Genomic DNA, 23569 nt, shown 5'->3' with positions numbered 1-23569 from the left:
TTTATTTAATTAAAGTTGTTACTGTGGTCTATACGTGTTCCATTATTAATTATTATGCCACGGGTACCTCTAAAGATTAAACCAAGTATATATTTTCTTAGTATCTTTAATGTATAATAAACCCAAGGTAAAAAAACTTTCAACATCTTCATTGATGCCAAACTATGCATTATAAAGGGAGTCAATAATGCATCTTTATCTCAGACAACTTGAATAACATATTTGTTCTGTGTAGTCTTACATAAAGTGTTCCATTTTAGAAAGAATATTGAACTATTTTAGAAAGAATATTTAACTAAAGTGATGAAAAATTAAAATTGCAACTTATTTTTGAAAATATTGGAGAGATAGAGTCCAAATAAATTAGGGAAACTACATTATACTACTTTACAAGTAGTCTGATATTGTTTTATATGATTAAGAAAATATCTGTTTTAAAAATAACTCTTCTATTTGATGTTAGAAAATCTCTGTTTAATGAAATTTAATGACTAATGGTGCCTATATTTTCAGAAAATTGCATCATGGCCATAGAAATTTTTGATGAAGATCATCTTGCTGTTAGTGCTATTATAACTGTTGCTATGCAGCTCATCTTCTTTGCCATTGCAGCTTCATTCCAGTTTGATAAGCTAACAGACTTTGCTGGAGGTGCAAATTTTATTATCATTGCTATACTTACTTTTCTTCTAGCAGAGGTATGATTTACAGTTAAAGTTATTTCATTTTTTAAAAAGTATAATTATATATATAGGTAACTTTAAGTCAGTGAGCAGTGTACATTTTTCACAGATGCATTCATAGTATTAGCTGCAATGGATTAGTGGCTTCAGGGAAGAAGCAGGAGAAATGCAAGTAACAGAGTTACATGAATGCAGTGTTACTAGAACACTCACATGCTGTACTATTAAATCCAAGTAGATTGGTTGGTACATTAGCCAACTGGATTTTGCTAATTTAACTTACTACAATACTTCAGAGTCGATAATAGGTCCATTATTATTTCTACAAGGTTGTTGCAGAACCTATAGCATACGGATGCTTTGCTTTAAGTTAAGGAGAAGGAACCTTAAAAAAAATTATAATTATGGAGGAATGATTTATACCAGTTCATCTGTCAGAGTGGTTGAAGGAAGTCAGTGAGAGATGGATTGCATTGATCAGCTAGACCACTGTCTGCTGCACAAGAGTTTTTAGAGGTGTTTAATGCAAGGGGTGCTTAAGGGTCATAACTGAGAGGAGACCTTCACATAGCCTTTAAAGGAATGTAGAGAACTAACCAGGGCTTTTGACTTAATGTCCATTCCTCACCTTCTCATGCTGCACCCTGTTAGGTAACTATTTGGATACTGAACAAACGAGGATGGGCTGGCAAGCAATTTGGGACTTAGCCAGCCAAATTGTATTCTTATTGAACTTAAACCACAATGTAAAATGATGGTACATGACAGAATTTCATGCTGGCTGAGGCATCGTCCAGTTTAACAGCCCCCCCCCCCCCCACACACACACTCATTGTTTTTGTCAGGGAAGCAGAGGAACAGCAAGGGGTCAAATCTGAAACACATCCCAACTCAACAACATCACCAGAGTTAAAGATCGGTACTATCAACATAAGGAGCCTGAATGGCAAAGAAATGGAGCTAGCAGAAGAATTGGATGAGTACCAGATTGACATAATAGGGGTGACTGAAACAAAAAAGACAAAAACTGGTGAGATTTTCTAAGCAATAAGTACAAAATGTTATATTCATGCAATGACAATCAGGGAAAAGAAGTTGTAACCATAGTATTCAACACTAAATATGAACCTAATCTTCTTGAATGGCAGGCAATATCAAGTAGAGTGATGTGTGCAAATATCAGAATGGGGAACTGGACAATGAGACATGTTTGTGCCTATTCGTCCCACAGAAGGTTCTACTAAGGTAGAAGTAGAGGAATTTTTTGAGGCTTTAAAGAAAGCAACTGACACAATGAAAAAGGAAAAAGTTTATCCTTGTTGGAGATCTAAATTGCAGAGTAGGAAATGATTGTCAGATATACAAAAATATTTTGGGAAAATTTGCAGTAAAGAGTAAAGCTAATAATAATGGCAAATACCTGTTGGATTTCTGTTCAGGACATGGACTGGTTATTACTAACACAATGTTGGATATTACCAACATAAAAATGTACACAAATTCACATGGAGAGAAGAGGCAAGAAATAAGAAAAGTCTCATTGACTGTGTTATTGTTGATAGCAATAGTTTCTCCCTGGTGCAGGACACCAGAGTGTACAGAGGATTTGAAATTGGAAGTGATCACTATTTAGTCTTGAGCAGGATAAAATTGAATTTCATATTGAAAAGAAAAACATGTAAGAAAGTTTTAAAGCAAATAAAAGTTGAGCAGCTCTCGATGTGAACTGTAGACTAAAATACACAAATATTATTCAAGGAAAAATGAAAGAGTTTGAGAACAGCAACCAAACCTTGGAGATTCATTGACAAGCCCTGAAGAAAACAATGATTGATTCAGCCAGAGAGGCATGTGGTGAGGTTATATGGTGAAAAATCAGAACTCCATGGTGAAGAAAGGAAATTAAAGATGGAGTAAAGGAAAAGAAGAAAGCATATCGAAAGTTTCTGGCAAATAAGTCAGCTTGTGCTCTTAGAGAATACAGAGTAAAATGTAAAACGCTGTGTAAAACTAGCTAAACCAAAGTCATGGGAAAACTTTAGTAAAAACAGAAAATAAATATCAGGAAGGCAGCAAAATATTCTGAAGGCTGAAGGCTGTTGAAAAAAGCTCAGAAATGGAGGAAAGAATGCTGTAGAAGTAATTACAGATGATAAAGGTGACATGAAAACTGGAGAAAAAAGATGTCCTCGATGTATGGAGTAATTACTTTGAAAAATTGCTAAATGAAACAATCAGTGACATCACAGGTAAAACACTGACCAGGAATGCAATCAGGAATACATATCCATACTTGAAATAGAAAAAAACAATTTCCCTGAAATGTGGAAAGGCAGCAGGAGTAGATGATGTTCAACCAGAAATTCTTCAAGTATGGAGGTATAAAATTCTTGCAGTGGCTGCACTGCATAGTTCAGAAGGCTGGACAGAGGGATGAATTCCAGATGATTGGAGTAGAGCTCTCATAGTACCCATATACAAAATGGGAAATAAAACTGAATCTGAGAATTGCAGAGCTTTTTCTCTACTGAGTGTTCCTGGTACGATTTATGCAACTATACTAGAGAAACAGTTCAGAAGGATTGTGGAAGGGAAGCTTGGTGAAGAAAAAGCTGGATTCAGGCCAAATAGGGGTTGTCAGGATCAACTTTCTCTTTACGACAAATAGTTGAGAGATCCAGATGATTGGAGTAGAGCTCTCATAGTACCCATATACAAAATGGGAAATAAAACTGAATCTGAGAATTGCAGAGCTTTTTCTCTACTGAGTGTTCCTGGTGCGATTTATGCAACTGTACTAGAGAAACGGTTCAGAAGGATTGTGGAAGGGAAGCTTGGTGAAGAAAAAGCTGGATTCAGGCCAAATAGGGGTTGTCAGGATCAACTTTCTTTTTATGACAAATAGTTGAGAGATCGTGGGAATATAACAAAGATCTATATTTAAGTTTTGTAGACCTGCAAAAGGCATATGACAAGGTGCCAAGAGAGGAGATATTCAAAATGCTACAATTATATGGTGTGAATGGGGAATTATTATCAAGCAATACTTTGACTTTATTTGAGTTGTAAGTCAGCAGTTAGAATTGAAGAAGTACAGAAAGATGGTTTGATGTTAAATCTGGTGTCATACAAGGGTGTACATTATTCCATCTGTTATTCATTATCTATATGGATCACATTATGAAGGAAAGTGGTATTAAACCTGATATCAAAATTGGAGATGTTAATCTCAGCTCTTTTCTTTATGCAGATGATGATATACTTTTAAATAAATCCAGTACAAGTTTTCAAGATTCCCTGACTAAATTGAATAACTGTTGTAATAGATATGGTATGAAGGTCAGCAATAAAAAGACAAAGACAATGAAAACAGGTAGAATCGTTGAAAATGTAAACTGTGTTGTGAACAGAGAACCTATAGAACAAGTAAAACATTTCAGCTACTTAGGCACAATTTTTAGTGAAGACAGTAATTTAAGTATGAAAATAGACAACAGAATCAACAAAACCGGTATGGTAGGAAGTAAACTGAATAAATTTATATGAAATAAGAGAGAAATTAGTCAAAATACTAAATTAGCTGCATACAAGACAGTGTTCAGACCAATTTTAACTTATTGACCTGAGAGCTTGGTTAGAAATAAAACTTGACCAAAGACGAGACTGCAGATATGAGGGACCTGAGAAAGATTAGGGCATGAACAGATGGCATCAATGGCAATATCATATTAAAAATGAGTATGTTAGGAAAGAACTGCCAGCCTGGCTGTCTGAGTGGTTAGCATATCCGCTCTCCAGCCAAAAGGCTGCAGGTTTGAATCCTGCCGCAGGCATGTTTGTGATTGTCTTTGGAAATACTAGTGGTAGTGGTCGGCGGTAGATGGCGTTGGTGTAGTTGCGGTCAGTTGGTGTATTGAGTGGCAGAGACAGAGTTGTAGAGCAGGTGCCCTCCTTCGATGAGTCTTTGGACTCCCTGGAGGTATCTAATAATAATAATAATAGCTTGACATTGTCAGCATCCAGGAATGCGTTTGCAGAGCTAATCTCAGGTGCAATGGTCACTTAAACAGAATGGGAGAGGAAAGACTAGCAAAACAGGTGTTCTCTTCCTGGTTGGCAGGAAAAAGACCCAGAAGTAGACCAAGATATAGGCAGATTGATACAGTGCAAAATGCATTAGAAGACAGAAATATAAGATCTGATAATGTTGAAGTCTTTACAGGTAACAGATTGATTTATAGGAAAAATTGTTGATAGGAAGTTAGTAATGATGTAAAGTTTTCATGTAGTATTATCATAATATTCTATACACCCCTGGGTACATGTCAGAAATTTGATGATGATGGTGTTCAATGCACTGTTGATACATGAGAACAGTATTTTAATGTTGAGTTGATTTGAGTTGTATGGAGAATTAGTAGCTGGATAGTTGAAAAGTAGTTATGAGTGAGAAAAACTGGAGATAAATGTTTGTATATTAAGGGTAAGGGAAGATGAATTTATATATATATATATATATATATATATATATATATATATATATATATATATATATATATATATATATATATATATATAATTTTTTTTTTCTATTTGCATGAAACATGACATGACTGTTTTGGTAACATTTAAAATTAGTAGGTTATTTTCATCCAATTGAAAAATAACATGAAGAACTGTGTTTAAGGTTATTGGTTATGTAGCTCAGTGGATGTGGCATTTGCATACCATGGCGCTTGACCGCACAAAGGAAGACTTCTTGGTTTCGAATTTAGTCTGCAACTAGAAGAAATTTTTGTAATCTTTGTTTTTTTTAGCTGGCCTGGCTGGCCGAGTGGTTAGCGTATCCGCTCTCCAACCAAAAGGCTGTGGGTTAAAATCCTGCCTTGGGCATGGATGGTTGAGATTGTCTGTGGAAAAACTAGTCGTGGTGGTGGTGGTGGTGGTGGTCAGCGGTAGATGACGTTGGTGGATTGAGTGGTGGAACAGACCTGTAGAGAAGGTGCCCTTCCTCGATGAGTCCTTGGACTCCTTGGAGGTGTCAAATAATAATAATAATAATAATAATTTATGAAGCTGGGAGTGTGAGTACTGTGAGGTTCATCAAATAAGTAGGAGGAATGGAGTATGCTATCATCAGCAGAACTGTGGATAGTGTTACTAGTCAGTAGATCATTCATGTATAAGACAAATGGGGACAGTTTATTAAACAGTCTTGGGACAGCCTTGCATTGGTGTGGAAAGTCCAAAGACAGGAAGTCATCTGTCATAATGCACATCCAGTTATAGGAGTGAAAGATAGACCAAAGGGTAGCAATTTGCTGAGCAAATCTGATTTCAAGACCTGATGAAATACTCAGGAAAAATCAAAAACAACATAAGTTATTATTATTATTATTCAGACCTCAATGGAGTTAAGAGACTCATCGCAGAAGGACATTCCTAGGAAACTCAAAGTCTGTCATACAACTCCTTAAACTCATTGACCATTCATGCTCTCACCACTCTATCAGGCAATGCAATCTATAGTTCCGCCACTCCTCACCCTCTTGCTCACAGCTTCCTTTGGTAACTTCAAGGGATAGCCCCTTGTCTTTGCTCCTTCCTGCTGTTCCACCAAGTGAAAGAACTCCCCAGTGTCCACCCTGTACTTGCCTATCAACAGTTTAAAAGTCTCAATCATATCACCTCTCCTCCTTCTATCCACCAAATTCTGCAGTCCACATTCCTTCAGCCAATCCTCATAACTAACACTCTACAGTGCTGAAACCATCTTTGTTATCTGCCTCTGTGACCTTTCCACAGTTAATTTATCTCCTTCAAATCCTGGGGACCAAATTTGAGAACAATAGTGTAAGTGTGGTCCGATCAGGGTCTTATACAACGGAATGATAACTCCTTTGTCTCTATAGGTCACTGTCCTTCTCAGTATTGCAGCAATCCTCTGGGTTACCTTCACCATCTTTGCAATATGCTCCCTGAATTTCAGTTTCTATCAATCATCACTACCAGATCTCTTGTCTCCCCTACTTCTTCCAGTACAGCTCCTCCAATCGAGTATGCAGCCTCCCATCAATGGATCCCAAACTTCAAGACTTTCCATTTTGCTGCATTAAACCGACAACCCCCATTCATTTGCCCATCTGTTTAGTTTATTCAGATCATCTTGCAGTGCCGCCACATCTACACTATTACTAATAACCCTTCCCAGCTTCACATCATCTGCAAACGACTGAATATCCCGTTGCAGTCCATTGACAATGTGATTGATATAAAGGTTAAACAATACAGGTCCCAGTACTGAGCCCTATGGGACTCCACTTGTAACTTTCTACTTCCTTGATATTGCCCCACCATGATATAAAGGTTATACAATACAGGTCCTAGTAAGGAGCCCTTTGGAACCCCACTTGTAACTTTCTGCTTCCTTGATATTGCCCCACCATACACAACTCTCTGATACCTATCAGACAGCCAATCCTGAATCCAGTTGACTAACCTGACATCTAAACCCATGTGCTATAACTTAAATATCAGCTTATCATGTGGCACCCTGTCAAATGCCTTTGCAAAATCCAAAAAAAAAAAAAATGGCAGTGTATGCTTTTCCCTCATCAACTGCTCTTGTCACTAGGCAATCATATTACTTAAGCAAGAGCACCCCTTAAAATCCATGTTGATTCTCACAGATAACATTACTGTCATCTGCCCAACACAGTATATAGTCCCCCACTAATTTTTCCAAGACCTTAATAACTGCTGTTGACACTCAAACTGGCCTATAATTAGACACTTCCAGTCTACTACCACCCTTATGCGATGGCACTATCTTACCTTCCTTCCATTCGTTGGGTACCTTTTCCATAGCCAGACTTTCATTGAAAAGCCAGGTTAAAGGAGCTGTCAGTTCTTTAGCACATTCTCTCAAAACCTGTGGCGAAATACCATCCAGCCCAACTGCTTTACTGACATCCAGAGTACTCAGTATTTGGAACACACTCTTGCACCTCTAAACCTCTAACCTGCCCTACCCCTCTAGTATTAAAACTTTCTTCTCCAGAATGAAATACTCCAATAAAGTGCTCATTGTACAACTCCACTATGTCCTCTGCATCAGTCACTCTATTCCCATTTTTATCCCACAATTTCATTCTTCCACAATTATTTCTCCTCCTACTGGCCACCCAGTTAAAAAATTCTCTAGGATTTTCTTTGTATCTTAGTGCCAATCTCTTCTCGTATTCCAGTTTTGCCTTCTTCGCCATACTAGTCACTCTCTTGGCCTGAGTCTTATATTCTTCATGCATTTGCTCTCCACCCGCCTCTCCTTATATCTCTTCCATAAACCCTTTTTCACCTGCAGTTCCTGTTTGATATATTTTGTCATCCACTTTTCACCAAATTGTGTCCACTTCTTCACTCGTGGAATACAGCTTACTATTGCTGTTTACAAATATTCCTTCACCATAAGTTTCTTTACATTTTTTCATTGCATTGTACACAAGTGAACAACATACTAAAATGCCAAACTACATTCATGTAGATTCTGTAATTGATAATCTACATTCATGTAGATTGGCAGAATCTAATATTAGCAGTTGTTGATTAACTAGCAGGTCTCTGGACAGGAAAGAAGTTGATGTTTAATGACTTCATTCTTCACTATTTTAGAATGGACCAAGGTAAAGCATTTGTTCTTGTAGTTTGATTGCAAACTTTTATCTCCTATTCTAGGTTTTGGAATGGCTTGCTATAAGCTTACTTCCATGTATTGAGATAGTTCCAGCTGAGTATTAAAGCGAATGGAGATGATATAGGACAGGTCTTATTTCTAATTGCAGCTTTGGAATACAACTTTTAAAACTGTTTGGGTAGGATAATATTAAAGAAAATTGACTTTTATTAAGAAAATTAATAAAATCGAGCTAAAAATACTTGATTTATAAGGTTTGATTTAATAGCAGTCACTTTATTTAATCAAGTGCAGTTGTCATTATATATCACAAATGATGAAATGGGGAATTTTGGCATAGTCCAGGCTAGCATTTCAACTCATCTCAAGTGGATCTTGTGGAATTCAGGACTTGGACTCGCAGTTAATTCTGGAACTTCATTTTTCCCTCACACTTCTTCTTCTTCCATCATCTGTGTGGATGATGATGATGAGACTGAATGAATGCGTTCCACTTCTGTCTGTCCCTGGAGAGTTCCAAACAATTCTGTCCAGTTTGGTGTCGCTTGTTGTGATATGGTTTTCAGGTCCTGTTTTATTTTGTTTATCTATCTAATTCTGGGCCAAACTTTGAATCTTTTACCTTCCATCGTTGTATACAGGGCTTTAATTGATAATCTTTCTGTTCCCATTCTGGTCACATGGCCAAACGATTGCAGTCTTCTTTCTTGGATTTTGTCTATTATTGTTATTTCTTGTTTTATTTGTTTCCTTGTCTTTGTTTCTTAGTCTATACATCAAAGATACACCAAGTAATCTTCTTAGCCAACCGATTTAAAAAATTAATAATTTTTTCTCTTCAGCTTTTTTTGAGATTCCAGCATTCACTTCCACAGAGAAGTATTGGGAGGACCATTGTCTCATAGATTCTTACTTTTGTTACATGTTTGATGTGTCTTGACTTCCATATTTTGTTTAGTTGTCCAAAAGTTTGGGATGCTTGGCTAATTCATCTGTTTATATCTTTTGTAATTTCACTGTTGTACTCAATTACTCCTCCGAAGTTGGTGAAGTTTTCTACCTGCTCTAGATTCTTACTATCAGTTTCAGTTTTCAGATTGATGCTTCTTTTCCTATTTGCATAATTTTTGTTTGTCTATATTTAGGTTTAATTCATATTTCATACATTTTCCTTTATTTTATCAGAAATTCATTTAGATCTTCTTCCATGCTTGCAAATAATGCAATGTCATCTGCAAATTTTAAGTTTGTTATATTTTTCCCATATATTTTGATTTCGGAGTCTTCTTTTTTGTTTAAAGCCTTATTGGTCGCTTCTTCCAGTGTAAGATTGAACTGGTCTGGTGACAGATTGCATCCCTGTCTTACGCCACTCTCTGTGTGAAACCAGTTGGTTAAGGTGTCCTTCACTTGTACTGCACTTTCAGATTTCCCATATAGATTCTTTATTATTCTTATAGTTTAATAAAATTAGTTTAATCCTTTTTCCAAGTGTGAGCAAACAAAGTTTGCACCTGAAAGTATCTTCAGGACTGAAACTAATTTTATTATACTCTAACCAAGTGAAAAATAAACTTTCAACATCTTTCTCTAAAATCCAGAGTAAGAGTAATTTATTAAAAAAGGGTGGCACACCATTTGGCAACTCCTATAGGTAGAGATGACCTGCTAATGCTTCTGCCTGGTATCTCCACTTGGGCCTGGCTCCCACTGAAGAGACCTCAATAAAGGTCGAAACTAGTCTGGGTAGTGGCCCTTCCCTTAATGCATAACATTAGACATATCCACAAGGAGATGTGTTTTGCATTATAGGAGATACTGAGATAGGAGTGTTGGTGGCTTACTCCACCTTTGCAACGAGTTGTCCTGGTGTTGTACCACCTTACCCCAGTCCTGAAGATACTTTCAGGTGCAAACTTTGTTTGCTCACACTTGGAAAAAGGATTAAACTAATTTTATTATACTCTAATCAAGTGAAAAATAAACTTTCAACATTCTTATAGTTTTGTTAGTTTCCCATAGTTCTCTTCTATGGATTGAATCAAATGCCTGATGAAAGTCTATGAAATTTATATAGCAACTTTGGTTGTACTCTAGTGTCCTTTCTATTAACTGATTAACTGCCTTAAGGTGAATAATTGATCAATTGTGCTTCATCCTGGTCTGAAACTTTCTTGTTCTTCTCCTAATGTTCTCCTAATCTTCTATATATGGCTTAATTTGTTTTCGGAGTACTTTCATAACAACCTTACTTGAAATACTGAGGAGGCTAATGCCTCTGTAATTATTGCATTCTGTTTTATCTCCTTTTTTGTATATAGGAGTTATAACTAATCTGATCCACTCAGTAGGTATTGCTTCATTTTTGTAGATCCTTTCAAATAATGTTTTTTTAATGGTTCCAGAAGTTGTTCCTTTCGTGCTTTTAAGAATTCTGCGTGTATCTGATCAATACTAGGTGCTTTTCTAGTTTTAAGTTTATCTATACTGTGTGCTATTGTTTCTTTGGTAAGGATGTTTGTTTCCTCTTCCATCACAGTGGCTGGAATAATAATATCCGGATGGGAAGTAATTGGACTCTGTGAAACCAGATGGACTAGAAAAGGAGAATTTCACAATGGATCCTTTGATGCCTATATTCTGTGTGTTGGTAGTTCTTTCAGGTTTTTATCTAGTTCTAGTTGATATTTTCTTAGAATATAATCATTATTATTATTATTATTATTATTATTTCAGGCAACTCCAGGAGTCCTTAGACTCATCGAGGGAGGCCCTAAACATCATGTCCACACAACTATGCAATTACATTCTCACAGTATCTATCATACCTTGCCTTGAACTTGTTCACCGTCATAGCACCCACAACAGACTATGGCAGCTTATTCCACTCATTTACCACTCTAAAAGTAAAGAACCCAGCTCTAACACCCCTGCTAACCACACTCTTGCCCAGCTTCCATAGGTGTCCCCTAGTTCTCCCACCACCAGTCCTGATCTCAAAAATATCCTCTGAATTAATCCTATAGAATCCCTTTAGCAATTTGAATGTCTCAATCATATCTCCCCTCTTCCGCCTATCAACCAATTTCTGCAACCCACAAATCTTCAACCTGTTCTCATATGGTTCATTCCATAGACCTGTTATCATCTTAGTCACTCGCCTCTGGATCCTCTCCACCTCCTCCCCATCAAGAAGGAACCAAGGTGACCAAATCTGGGCACAGTAGTCGAGATGAGTCTTATCAAGGCTCGGTACAGAGGTACAATAATTTGCTTGTCTCTGCTCGTCAAGGTATTTTTCAACAACCAAGTGAGTTGATGAGCTGATTTAGCTACTTTTGCAATGTGCCCCCTAAACTTCATCTCCCTATCCACCAACACTCCCTGGCCTCATCAATCTCTTGGAGTACAGTTCCACCAATGTGGTATACTGCTGCTAATCTTTTCACCCCAAAATGCATAACCTTACATTTTGTCACATTAAATTGACATCCATTCTCCTTAGCCCAGAACTCCAATCTATCTAAGTCATCCTGCAAGACTTTGACATCTTCTGCTTTCACTATTGCCCTACCCAACTTTGCATCATCAGCGAACAAATGAATTGTTCCACTTAGATCCTTCCCTATATCGTTAATGAACAGATTAAACAGCAGTGATCCAAGAACAGAACCCTGCAGCACACCACTAGTCACAGGCCGTCTTTTGGACTCTACTCTTGAATAAACTACTCTTTGATATCTCTCCATCAACCAACCACCTATCCATCTCACCAACCCTATATCCATTCCCATATGTTGTAGTTTACGGATTAGTATTCCATGTGGTATCCTGCCTAATGCCTTTGCCAGGTCGAGCAGTATCACTGTAAACCTATTTCCCTTATCCAGTTCAGCCGTCACACCTTGTTATAAAACTTGAGCAAGTTACTGAAGCATGATCTACCCTTCACAAAGCCATGCACTCCCCTGTACAGTATCTCATTTTGATCAATCCATTCCTGTATTTTTCCCTTGACTACTTTCTCCAAGTCCTTCACAACGACTCCTGATATGCTGATCGGTCGGTAATTTGCAATCGTAGTCTTGGATCCTCCTTTATGCAGTGAAACTATTCTCCCCTCTTTTCACACCTTCGGGACTAAACCAGACCTGAGACTCAGATTAAACAACATGGTCAAGGGCACTGATAATTCCTTAGCTGCTTCACGCAAGACCCGTGCCGGTATACCATCCAATCCCACAGATGTATTCACATTAAGGTTTTGTAATAGGCTAGTCACCTCCACTTCATTCATCACTATTCCCGTATAAACTAATGGTTCTGTTTCTTGTAGTTATTTACTTGTATTTTCTTGTAGTTATTTACATTCAGTCTCCTTTTGACTCTAAGTTTTTATTATATGTCTAAAGTATTCTTCCCATCTTAGCCATTCTTTTTGTCAATTAGTTCTCCTTTTTGATCATTATCATTTTTGTTGACCATGTCTTACTAATTTGATCTATTTGTTTATATAATACATGGATTATTTTCTTTTGATAGCTTCTCTGCCATTTTGCATTTTTCTTCTAACCAGTTATTCTTGTCTGTTTTAACTAGTTTTCTAATTTCTCTGATTAATCTATTATATTCATTTCTGTTGTAGTTCTGTTTTAATTTCATGATTTTCCCTTGGTCACTTAACCTTTTTACGTCATTTGAGATCTACTTCTTTTTACTTTCTCTTTCTATGTAACCCATTGTATTTTCTGCTGATTTTAATATCACTTCCTTTAATTTGCATCAATGTTCTTTGATGCTTATATTCTGTTTTGGTAGTTCTTTCATGTTTTTATCTAGTTCTAGTTGCTGTTTTCTTAGAATATTATTTTCTTGTAGTTTATTTACATTCAGTCTTCTTTTGACTCTAAAACTGCTTTCAGATTTTAACTTTATTCTTAGGTTTGCTAGCACTAGCTTATGGTCTGATCCACAGTCTGCAGCAAACGATCTGCAATATAGGATACTTGATTCTCATCTTTGATTTACAATAATATAGTCGATCATATTCTTGGTTTGTCTGTCTGGTGATATCCATGCCCATTTTCTTTGGGGTTTTGGTTGTTTAATCTTCTGGATCAATCTTATAGAAACCCTTCAGTAATTTGAATGTCTCAATCATATCATCCCTCCTTCTCCTGTCATCCAATCTCTGCAACCCACAAATCTTCAACCTATTCTCACGAGGTTCATTCCACAGACCTTCTATCATCTTGGTCACTCGTCTCTTGATCCTCTCCACTTCCTTCCCATCACGAAGAAACCCTGGTACCCATAACTGGGCACAGTAGTCCAGATGGGGTCTTATCAAGGCTCGATACAGAGGAACAACAACATGTTTGTCTCTGCATGTTAAAGTATTTTTCGGAAGCCAAGTGATTTGATGAGCTGATTTAGTCACTTTTGCAATGTGCCCCCTAAACTTCAATTCCCTATCCACCAACACTCCCAAATCCCTGACCTCATCAATCTCCTGGAGTACGGTTCCACCAATATGATATACTGCTGCTATTCTTTTCACCCCAAAGTGCATAACCTTACACTTTGCCACATTAAATTCACATCCATTTTTCCTAGCCCAGTCCTCCAAACTATCCAAATCATCCTGTAAAATTTTGACATCCTGTGCACTCACAATTGCTCTACCCAACTGCATCATCAGCAAACAAGTGAACACTTCCTCTCAAATCCTTTCCTATATCATTGATGAACAAATTGAAAAGCAGTGGTCCAAGAACAGAGCCCTGCAGCACACCACTAGTCACAAGCCGTCTTTTAGACTCCACTCCTGCATAAACCACTCTCTGGTATCTCTCCTTCAACCACCCTCCTATCCATCTCACCAACCCTATATCTATCCCCATCTGCTCCAGTTTATTGATTAGGGTTCCATGTGGTATCCTGTCAAAGGCCTTGGCAAGGTCCAGTAGTATCACTGTAAACCCATTTCCCCTATCCAGTTCAGCTGTCACTGTGCTATAAAACATGAGCAAGTTACTGAGGCATGATCTACCCTTCACAAAACCATGTTGTCCCCCATACATTATCCCATTTTCATCTATCCAATCCTGTATTCTTTTCTTGACTAATTTCTCTAAGACTTTGACAATGATTCCTGATATGCTAATCGGTCGGTAATTTACAACAGCAGTCTTGGAACCACCTTTATGCAGTGGAACTATTTTCCCCTCTTTCTCTTGCCCCCTCGGGACTAACCCAGACCCGAGACTCAAATTAAACAAAATGGTCAAGGGTACTGACAATTCTTTAGCTGCTTCTCGTACAACACGAGCTGGTATACCATCAAATCCCACGGATGTATCGACATTGAGGTTATGCAATAGACTACTCACCTCCAATGATGATGTATGTTCTGAATGATGTACGTTTCTTATAGAAACATTTTATAACATTATGTACAAAAACAACATAATAAGATTTTGTTTCATTTACCAAACAAATTTGAAACTCTAATATGACATTTTAGGTGTTTTTTGAATGAAATAAAATTTCTGGTACATCAGCAATTTCAAAATGAAGATCCTGCATGATCTATGATTTATTTTTATCTTGTTCAGTATTGGGTATTCTCAAACAAGATATAAAAGGATTAGCAAGGGTTTTATTGAATTTTTTGGAAATAAAATCCCAAGTGACATGTTTTGTTCATTTTGTGCTCCACAATTGCATATATAATTTATCACTCACAGACTGATCATCTTATACATACTATGGTTGGATACATTTGTTCCTCCCTATACTAAGCTACAAATACACTGGTGTTTAAAACCTAATGACGAACACTATTTCTGAAGATTATTACTGCAAATTCAGACAGATCAGGCTATGGCAATTTGTATAAGTGATGATTTTGAATAGAAAGCTGGTAGACATTTAAATTTTCTAATCACACGCAAAGGGATCACATGGTAGCACTCAACAGGAAAAAAGCTGTGCTAAGCAAATTGTGCATGAAGGCTTGTATAAGCTGTTTTGTAATGTCTCAAAGGGAAAGTGAAAGAATTGATTGTTTTGACTGGAACCAATGATCTGAGAGATGACAAGTATTGTATGAAGAAGGATGAAAGAGTTATTAAGAGTGAAAAAGAAGAGTGAGAGGGTGATGTTGTAAATCTACTAACACACTATGATAGATGTGAACTGAGAAGGAGGGCAATGATAGCTGATGAATCAATATGCAGGTTGTGCAGAAGGAATGATGTAGAGTTTGTGGACCTATGGCCTGAGTTCGATGGACAGAAAGATTTGTATAATGCTGATGAACTTAAATGGATTCAAAGTCAGATAGAGAGCTTCGTTCACTGAGAGTGTAGAAACATAAAGTGAGGAAAACTAAAGAAATTAGAGCAGGTGCAGATGAGTGTGTGAGAAGGCATCCATGAAGCAAATGAGTGTGTGTGTGAGTGAACAAAAAAAAAAATGCAGAATCTAGTCTCTCAGTCAACAATATCAAATCAAGTAGTCAATTCAGGATGTAAAAGTGGCTGGAGGCCTAAGGGGATGCTACAGTTTCTATACACACTAATGCTAGATGCATCAGGAATAAGTTTTTGGCATTGGTTAATGCAACCTTACCAAAAGTTATAGGCATTAGTGAGACTTGGCTAACAGCTGATGATGTAGTTCCAAGGATAGAATGCGATGGATTTAATATTTTCAGGGTTGACAGAGTAGACAGAACAGGGGCTGGGATACTGCTGATGATAGCAGATGAATTGCAGCCAACCAGAGTAGGAGTTCAAGCAGATGGCAGTTCTTTTTGAGTCAGTCTGGTGTGAGATCGAGGCCAATAGGACAAAATATAAAATTGGTTGCTGCTATAGGCCAGAGGATGCCAGGGATGATGTGGAAGACATGCATGAGTAGATTAATATGAGTGCAAGTCGAGTCATTATTATGGGGGAACTTTAACTTTGGAGACATAGATTCGAAGGAGGAAAGTTCATATGGCATGAAGGAAATGAATGCGATGCACTTATAATTACTTGAAGCAGGATGTGACAGAAGGAACTTGGGATATGATAGTGTTGGATCTGATTATAGGATCAGAAGACCTGTCCATAACTAAGGTGGCTACATTACCTCCAATCGTGGAAAGTGATCACGTAGTCTTGACTTTCAAGATAGGATAAGAAGGGGTATTGGTGGACCCACAAGGTACCATAGCATAAAGATCTGCAAGGGAAGGATGGGGGAATAGTCAAGGGATATCTGTAGGAAGCAATATCATATTGTAGACCCAAGGTCAGGAGACTGATTTGGATAGGAGTTAGATGGATGAATAGTATCATTAAGTATTAGTTGCAAATAAAAAAATACAAAGTTCAGGCAAGAAAGGTGACCAGCATGGTAGAAGGCAAAATCCAATTATGAGAAGTTAGTTGAGCAGGCAAAAGGAAATCCCAAACATGGAATACATGGAAGTTTGAGTTCAAATTCTAGGTCAGTGATAATCTTTATAAGGGCCTTTCAACTGATGGGCAAGTTAACCAACTACATGTCGCTAAGGTTAGCCCATAGGATTGCTTGGCTGTTGAGGAGCACATTGACATGTGGAAATGGGTAGATTATGTTCCTCTTTTTAAGGCCTTGATACACTCACATCTAGATTGCTGTGTTCAGGTCTGGTCCCTTGGGTTTCTTGGCGATGAGGGGATTTGGAGGTGAGTGACCGTGATGTTGGGTGGCCTTTGGAGTGTTCCCTGTGGGAGTGGATTGAGGGTGTGTGGATTGCAGAAGTTGGTTGATGAGGGAAGGTGAGGGGATGTGATGGAGGCATTTGGGTTGCTTGGGGGATTTTGTGGGATTGATGCAGAGGAGGGGTGTTTCAGCGCTTGGCTGGAGGAACCAGAGGGGGGGGGGTTGTCCCTGGAAGTTGAGTGGAGGTGTGGTTGATGGGGATGCGGGACTGGATTTTTTTCTTGGAGAGTTGTGGGTGAGTGGAATGGGTTGCTAGAGTCAGTTGCAAGTGCTTTGTCTATTGGTGGTCTCGTGGAGAGGTGTGATAGATTGTGTGGATGGATTGGGCCTCCCATGGTGAGTCTTTGGACTCCATGGAGGTGTCTATATAATAATAATATGGTAGAAGGATTTTTCCTTGTGCAAATTTTTTTCTTCCCTTGTATAAAACATACAAACTGTCTATAAGAACAAACATATGCACAGATAACAGAAATAACAGACTATGTAGATACAGTTAACTTTTACTGTTATGGTATTATTCTGCTTATGCAAAGTCAAGTTACTTGACTGGGATGAGCTGTAGAACCTAACATGGTAAGGGGAAGATTGTGTGTGCATGCATGCATGCATGCACGTGTGTGTGTTTGTGTTTTCCTCCCAATAGTAACCCTACTATCCAAGTGTGAGCAAACAAAGTTTGCACCTGAAAGTATCTTCAGGACTAGGGCAAGGTGATACAACACCAAGGCAACTCGTTGCAAAGGTGTAGCAAGCTACCAACACTCCTGTCTCAGTATCTCCTTTAATGCAAAACACATCTCCTTGCGGATATGTCTCATGTTATGCATTAAGGGAAGGGCCACTACCCAGACTAGTTTCGACCTTTATTGAGGTCTCTTCAGTGGGAGCCAGGCCCAAGCTGAGATACTAGGCAGAAGCATTCGTAGGTCATCTCTACCTATAGGAGTTGCCAAATGGTGTGCCACCCTTTTTTTTAATAAATTACTCTGGATTTAGAGAAAGATGTTGAAAGTTTATTTTTCACTTGGTTAGAGTATAATAAATTTAGTTTAATCCTTTATCCAAGTGTGAGCAAACAAAGTTTGCACCTGAAAGTATCTTCAGGACTAGGGCAAGGTGATACAACACCAAGGCAACTCGTTGCAAAGGTGTAGCAAGCTACCAACACTCCTGTCTCAGTATCTCCTTTAATGCAAAACACATCTCCTTGCGGATATGTCTCATGTTATGCATTAAGGGAAGGGCCACTACCCAGACTAGTTTCGACCTTTATTGAGGTCTCTTCAGTGGGAGCCAGGCCCAAGCTGAGATACTAGGCAGAAGCATTCGTAGGTCATCTCTACCTATAGGAGTTGCCAAATGGTGTGCCACCCTTTTTTTTAATAAATGCTACACCTTTGCAACGAGTTGCCTTGGTGTTGTATCACCTTGCCCTAGTCCTGAAGATACTTTCAGGTGCAAACTTTGTTTGCTCACACTTGGATAAAGGATTAAACTAAATTTATTATACTCTAACCAAGTGAAAAATAAACTTTCAACATCTTTCTCTAAATCCAGAGTAATTTATTAAAAAAAAGGGTGGCACACCATTTGGCAACTCCTATAGGTAGAGATGACCTACGAATGCTTCTGCCTAGTATCTCAGCTTGGGCCTGGCTCCCACTGAAGAGACCTCAATAAAGGTCGAAACTAGTCTGGGTAGTGGCCCTTCCCTTAATGCATAACATGAGACATATCCGCAAGGAGATGTGTTTTGCATTAAAGGAGATACTGAGACAGGAGTGTTGGTAGCTTGCTACACCTTTGCAACGAGTTGCCTTGGTGTTGTATCACCTTGCCCTAGTCCTGAAGATACTTTCAGGTGCAAACTTTGTTTGCTCACACTTGGATAAAGGATTAAACTAAATTTATTATACTCTAACCAAGTGAAAAATAAACTTTCAACATCTTTCTCTAAATCCAGAGTAATTTATTAAAAAAAAGGGTGGCACACCATTTGGCAACTCCTATAGGTAGAGATGACCTACGAATGCTTCTGCCTAGTATCTCAGCTTGGGCCTGGCTCCCACTGAAGAGACCTCAATAAAGGTCGAAACTAGTCTGGGTAGTGGCCCTTCCCTTAATGCATAACATGAGACATATCCGCAAGGAGATGTGTTTTGCATTAAAGGAGATACTGAGACAGGAGTGTTGGTAGCTTGCTACACCTTTGCAACGAGTTGCTTTGGTGTTGTATCACCTTGCCCTAGTCCTGAAGATACTTTCAGGTGCAAACTTTGTTTGCTCACACTTGGATAAAGGATTAAACTAAATTTATTATAAGTAACCCTACTAGGATGTAATTTATTTGCTGCATGCTCCATTGCATCCATATTTACATTTATATCTACATATACTGTATTTACACTAGGTAATCCAAACATTATCAGTAATTTATGTTACATTACAGTGATTTGAAGTTGATCTTATTGGCAAAATTAAATAATTCTCAGTAATACTTTTGGATAAATCTCTCTTTTAACACTGGCCACATCTCCTGAAGTGGTGTGTTACATTAGGGCATCTGGATGAAGTCCAGTAGGTGACAGTCATAAAGTAAGTGATCAACAGTCTGCTGAAGATGTAGACAACAAGTGCATAATGGCAATTCCAGAATATGGAATCTGCGTAGGTAGTGTCTTAATTTTCTATGTTCCATTAGTAGTATGGTTAAACCTGGAGAGATGGCTTGTATTTTCAGTCAGTCTGCTTCTAATACTTAGCAAGAATTCTTTTGTCGTTGATCCGTTTTAAATGCTTTCCATTCTTCTTTCCCCAAGTTTAGGGTTATTTCTTCTACAAATATTTTTATAGTAGATTTTGAGTACTTTGGTAACTTATTTCTAACCATTCATTTATAGCAGCTTCTTTAGCAGCTGATCTGCTCTCTTGTTTCTTGATTCCCCAGTGTGTGCTCTCACCCAGCAGAACTTGATTTCTCATCCCTTTAGAGTGAGATTCCATACATTATTATTATTATTATGTCACTATAAATTGTTGTGTTCTTTTGATGGGAGGTGTTGAGTTCTAATTCCTAGAGACATGTAAGTGAATTAACTATAGTAAGCCGTTCTGCTTAGTTGTTGGAAGAGCAGATGCAGTCTAGAGCAGCATTCTTGCATAATGGACTGTCTGTGATATACAATGAAAGAACAATCGACATTACCTTCTGCTTCACTCCCATTAGTGTATATATGGAATTCATCACTTTCAGAGCTTTATTTCTCCTCAGTATTTGTTTTCTTTGTTAGGTAAGACCACCTACTTTATTGCAGTGGAAGTTCTTAGCAATTTGGATCAGTGTTAGCATTTCCATTGTATCATCTGAAAGTTACTTTTTAATATAAGACAGAATTCTTGCATTTTTATTCAGATCAATGTTAGACCAGCAATAATGCAAGCTTCCTCAAAAGATATTGTCCCATATCCTTTAACCATGCTACCAGACAAGACGTATATATACGTCCAAGTTTCCATGGATGCAAAGTGCATATTAAAATTGTAATATCATTGATATTTTATTGAAATATATGATGCATACGAGGATGCGTATTTGATCCATAATGGTCGGTAAGGTGGTTAATTATTTGTATGGCTATAAGATATTGAACTCTGTTTAAGTTTTGTCAGTTTTTCTTAGATTTTAGTGCATCTTTTCAAGCAGGTGCAGCACAAGATATCATTGGTAGTATACCTCTAATATATATTGCATTCAGCACTTGTTGACCTAATCCCCAGTTTATCCTTTCCAATTTTGCTAGGTTTACTGTTTGAAAGCTTTCTTTTGGCAACGCAACATATTTGTATGTATTTGTTGAAGCTAAATTTGTTCTCTGTTGTTGTTATTATTATTGTTAATATTATTATTATTATTTTGGTAGCCTCCATGGAGTCAACAGCAACATGTCTATCACGCAGCAACCAGCAACATGTCTATCATAATGAGCTTCGAATTTATTTACACTACCTGCATTCACAAGGCACTCAGGCAATGCATTCCACTCACTAACAACTCTCCATGTAAAAAATATACTCCTCACACCCTTCTTCACTGCATCTTTATACAACTTCCAGGGATGGTCTCATCTTCCCATCTTAACATCCACTCTTTTAAGTGAATTAGGGCATCCAGATGAAGTCCAGATGCCCTAATTCACTGTATTAATCTGATAGAATCCCATAACTAACTTTAAGATCTCTATCATATCTTTTCTTTTCATCCTATCCACATTGTCTCAAACGCTCTTCATAACCAACACTCCTGTTATCACTTTGGTTATTCGTCTTTGGATCATCTCTAGTGTTTCCACATCACAAACTAGGTGACCAAATCTGAGCACAGTAGTCCACCACCTCTTCATTCCCCCCCCCCCCCCCCCCCCACACCACTACAATATGTAGCCTTATGTCTCTGTATCCAAAGTGTATACCTTGCATTTATTCATATTAAAACTGCATGTCCAAGCTAAAAGTTTGGCAAACATTTGAAGATCCCCATTCAGCCCACATGAATATCATTAACAAATAAATTAAACAGTAGGGGCCCAAGAACAGAATCTTGGAATAATCCTTCCAGAAGATTATTCCTAGGTATTTTAGCTCACCAGCTACCTCTAGAAGTTCCCCATTTGGGAAGATCGTTACAGGCTGTTTTGATTTTTTACGTGACATGTGAAGCACTTTAGACTTGGTGCTGTTGAAGGTAATGTTCTTATTACATGCCCTCTCTGCAATTTTAAAGAATTCTTTGTTGGCTGTTACTTCTAACTGTAAGGCTTTGCTTCATCGAATCATTATCATTGCATCATCGGCAAAAGCTATAACTTTTGTTTCATTAGTGAAAGGAAGTCTTAATAATGAGTGTACTGAATGTTCCAGAAACCTAGTCCACAGCAAGAATCTTGTGAACAGCCTCATTTGTCTTCTTTTTGTTATAGCTGTGGTTTTTAATGTCATGGTTGCTCTTCTGTCTGTAAAATAATTTTATGTAAGATAGAGTAGGTTTTTTTGGATATTTGAAATCCCGTGGCGCTAGCGTCGCCGTAGCATGTGGCGGTGAATTTCAGCTGTGCAGAAGAAAGTGATTTTTAATCGGTGAATAGTCCGCTTTTTCCCCCGTTTTTCTACGTTTTTGAGTGCTAAATTGTTTCTCTGAATACGAGTGTACTTCAGTGGTTGTTTTTTTGGAAGTTAGTTGCTGTCGCGATACAATATATGTTGGTACCGTCGGAATCGAACGCGTAACGGTGGAAGACAAAACGAAGCTAAGTTACTGTATTTAGTTATATTTCATTTATTTAATTATATTTAGTACTTTAAATGTTCTGATGTTTGTACTTTTTTCCCCTCTTATTTATTAATTGAATAATTATTAAAGATTACGCTACTCGGCAGTAAGGAATGATGGTGGATTCAGCAGCAGTCGCAAGTGGCGTAACACCAAGTCCTCCGCCATTTAAAAACTCAATTATTAGCAATATCATAAAGGACTTTGTGGCATGCAGTACTTGCGGCATGTATGCTTCTCGGGAATTACATATGTGGCTTGTTAAAGAGAGTGGAGAGCGTATGTGCGCCAAATGCAGGCAGTTGGAGGAAATAAATACATTAGATATATCGATATCCGACTTTGTTGCTCCAGGAACGGAGAATAGGAAGACAAGTAGTATGATAGGAGCGAATGAGAAAATAATAGTTGATAGTGTGGAAGGTGTGAGTGACTGTGGAAGTTTAGGAGATGGTTTTGTATGGGAGAGTGAATTTAGATTAAGAGTGACTGACCTGCAGAGGGAGATAGATGAGTTGAAAGAGGAGGTGGAATGTCTAGTGAATGAGAGCAGAAGTATGAAAGATAAGATTAGGAGAATGGAAGAGATAAATGCAAGGCAAATCAGAGTAGGAGAAAGAGAGAATTTAAGGAGTATGAGTGAGAGGTATGGGGGTGTTAGAAGAGGAGAGAATGGAAACAGTAGAAGAGAGGGAATGAGAGAGAGGTATGGGAATGCTAGCAGACGAGAGGATGGAAACAGTAGGAGAGACGGAATGAGAGAGAGATATGGAAGTGCTAGAAGAGGAGAGAATGGAAACGGTAGGAGAGATGGAATGAGAGAGAGGTATGGGAATGCTAGAAGACGAGCGGATGGAAACAGTAGTAGGAGAGACAGAATGAGAGAGGGATATGGAAGTGTTAGAAGTGGAGAAAATGGAAACAGTAGGAGAGAGGGAATGAGAGAGATGTATGGGAGTGCTAGAAGAGGAGAGAATGGAAACAGTAGAAGAGAGAGGTATGGGAATGAAAGAAGAGGAGAGAATGGAAACAATAGGAGCGAGGGAATGGTAAGAGGTATAATGTATGGCGACTCAATGATCCGTGGTGTTCAAGATAGGATGC

General features: G+C 38.0%; 1 protein-coding gene across 1 annotated transcript in view; it reads left to right on the top strand.

Annotated features, from left to right (window-relative positions):
- The first annotated feature begins 524 nt into the window (after positions 1-524).
- Positions 525-23569, top strand: part of LOC150096574 (uncharacterized) — a 109781-nt gene continuing 86736 nt past the window's right edge. The window contains exon 1 of the mRNA XM_090408643.1: positions 525-698. Within this exon, the coding sequence (XP_090264769.1) occupies positions 525-698 (174 nt within the window). The remainder of the gene's footprint in view (positions 699-23569) is intronic.

Source organism: Typopeltis vanoorti, chromosome 18 (assembly GCF_054136105.1).
Source record: "Typopeltis vanoorti isolate ZY-2024b chromosome 18, IOZ_Tvanoo_1.0, whole genome shotgun sequence".
Classification (NCBI taxonomy): domain Eukaryota; kingdom Metazoa; phylum Arthropoda; class Arachnida; order Uropygi; family Thelyphonidae; genus Typopeltis; species Typopeltis vanoorti.
This window is presented reverse-complemented; position numbering and strand designations above follow the sequence as displayed.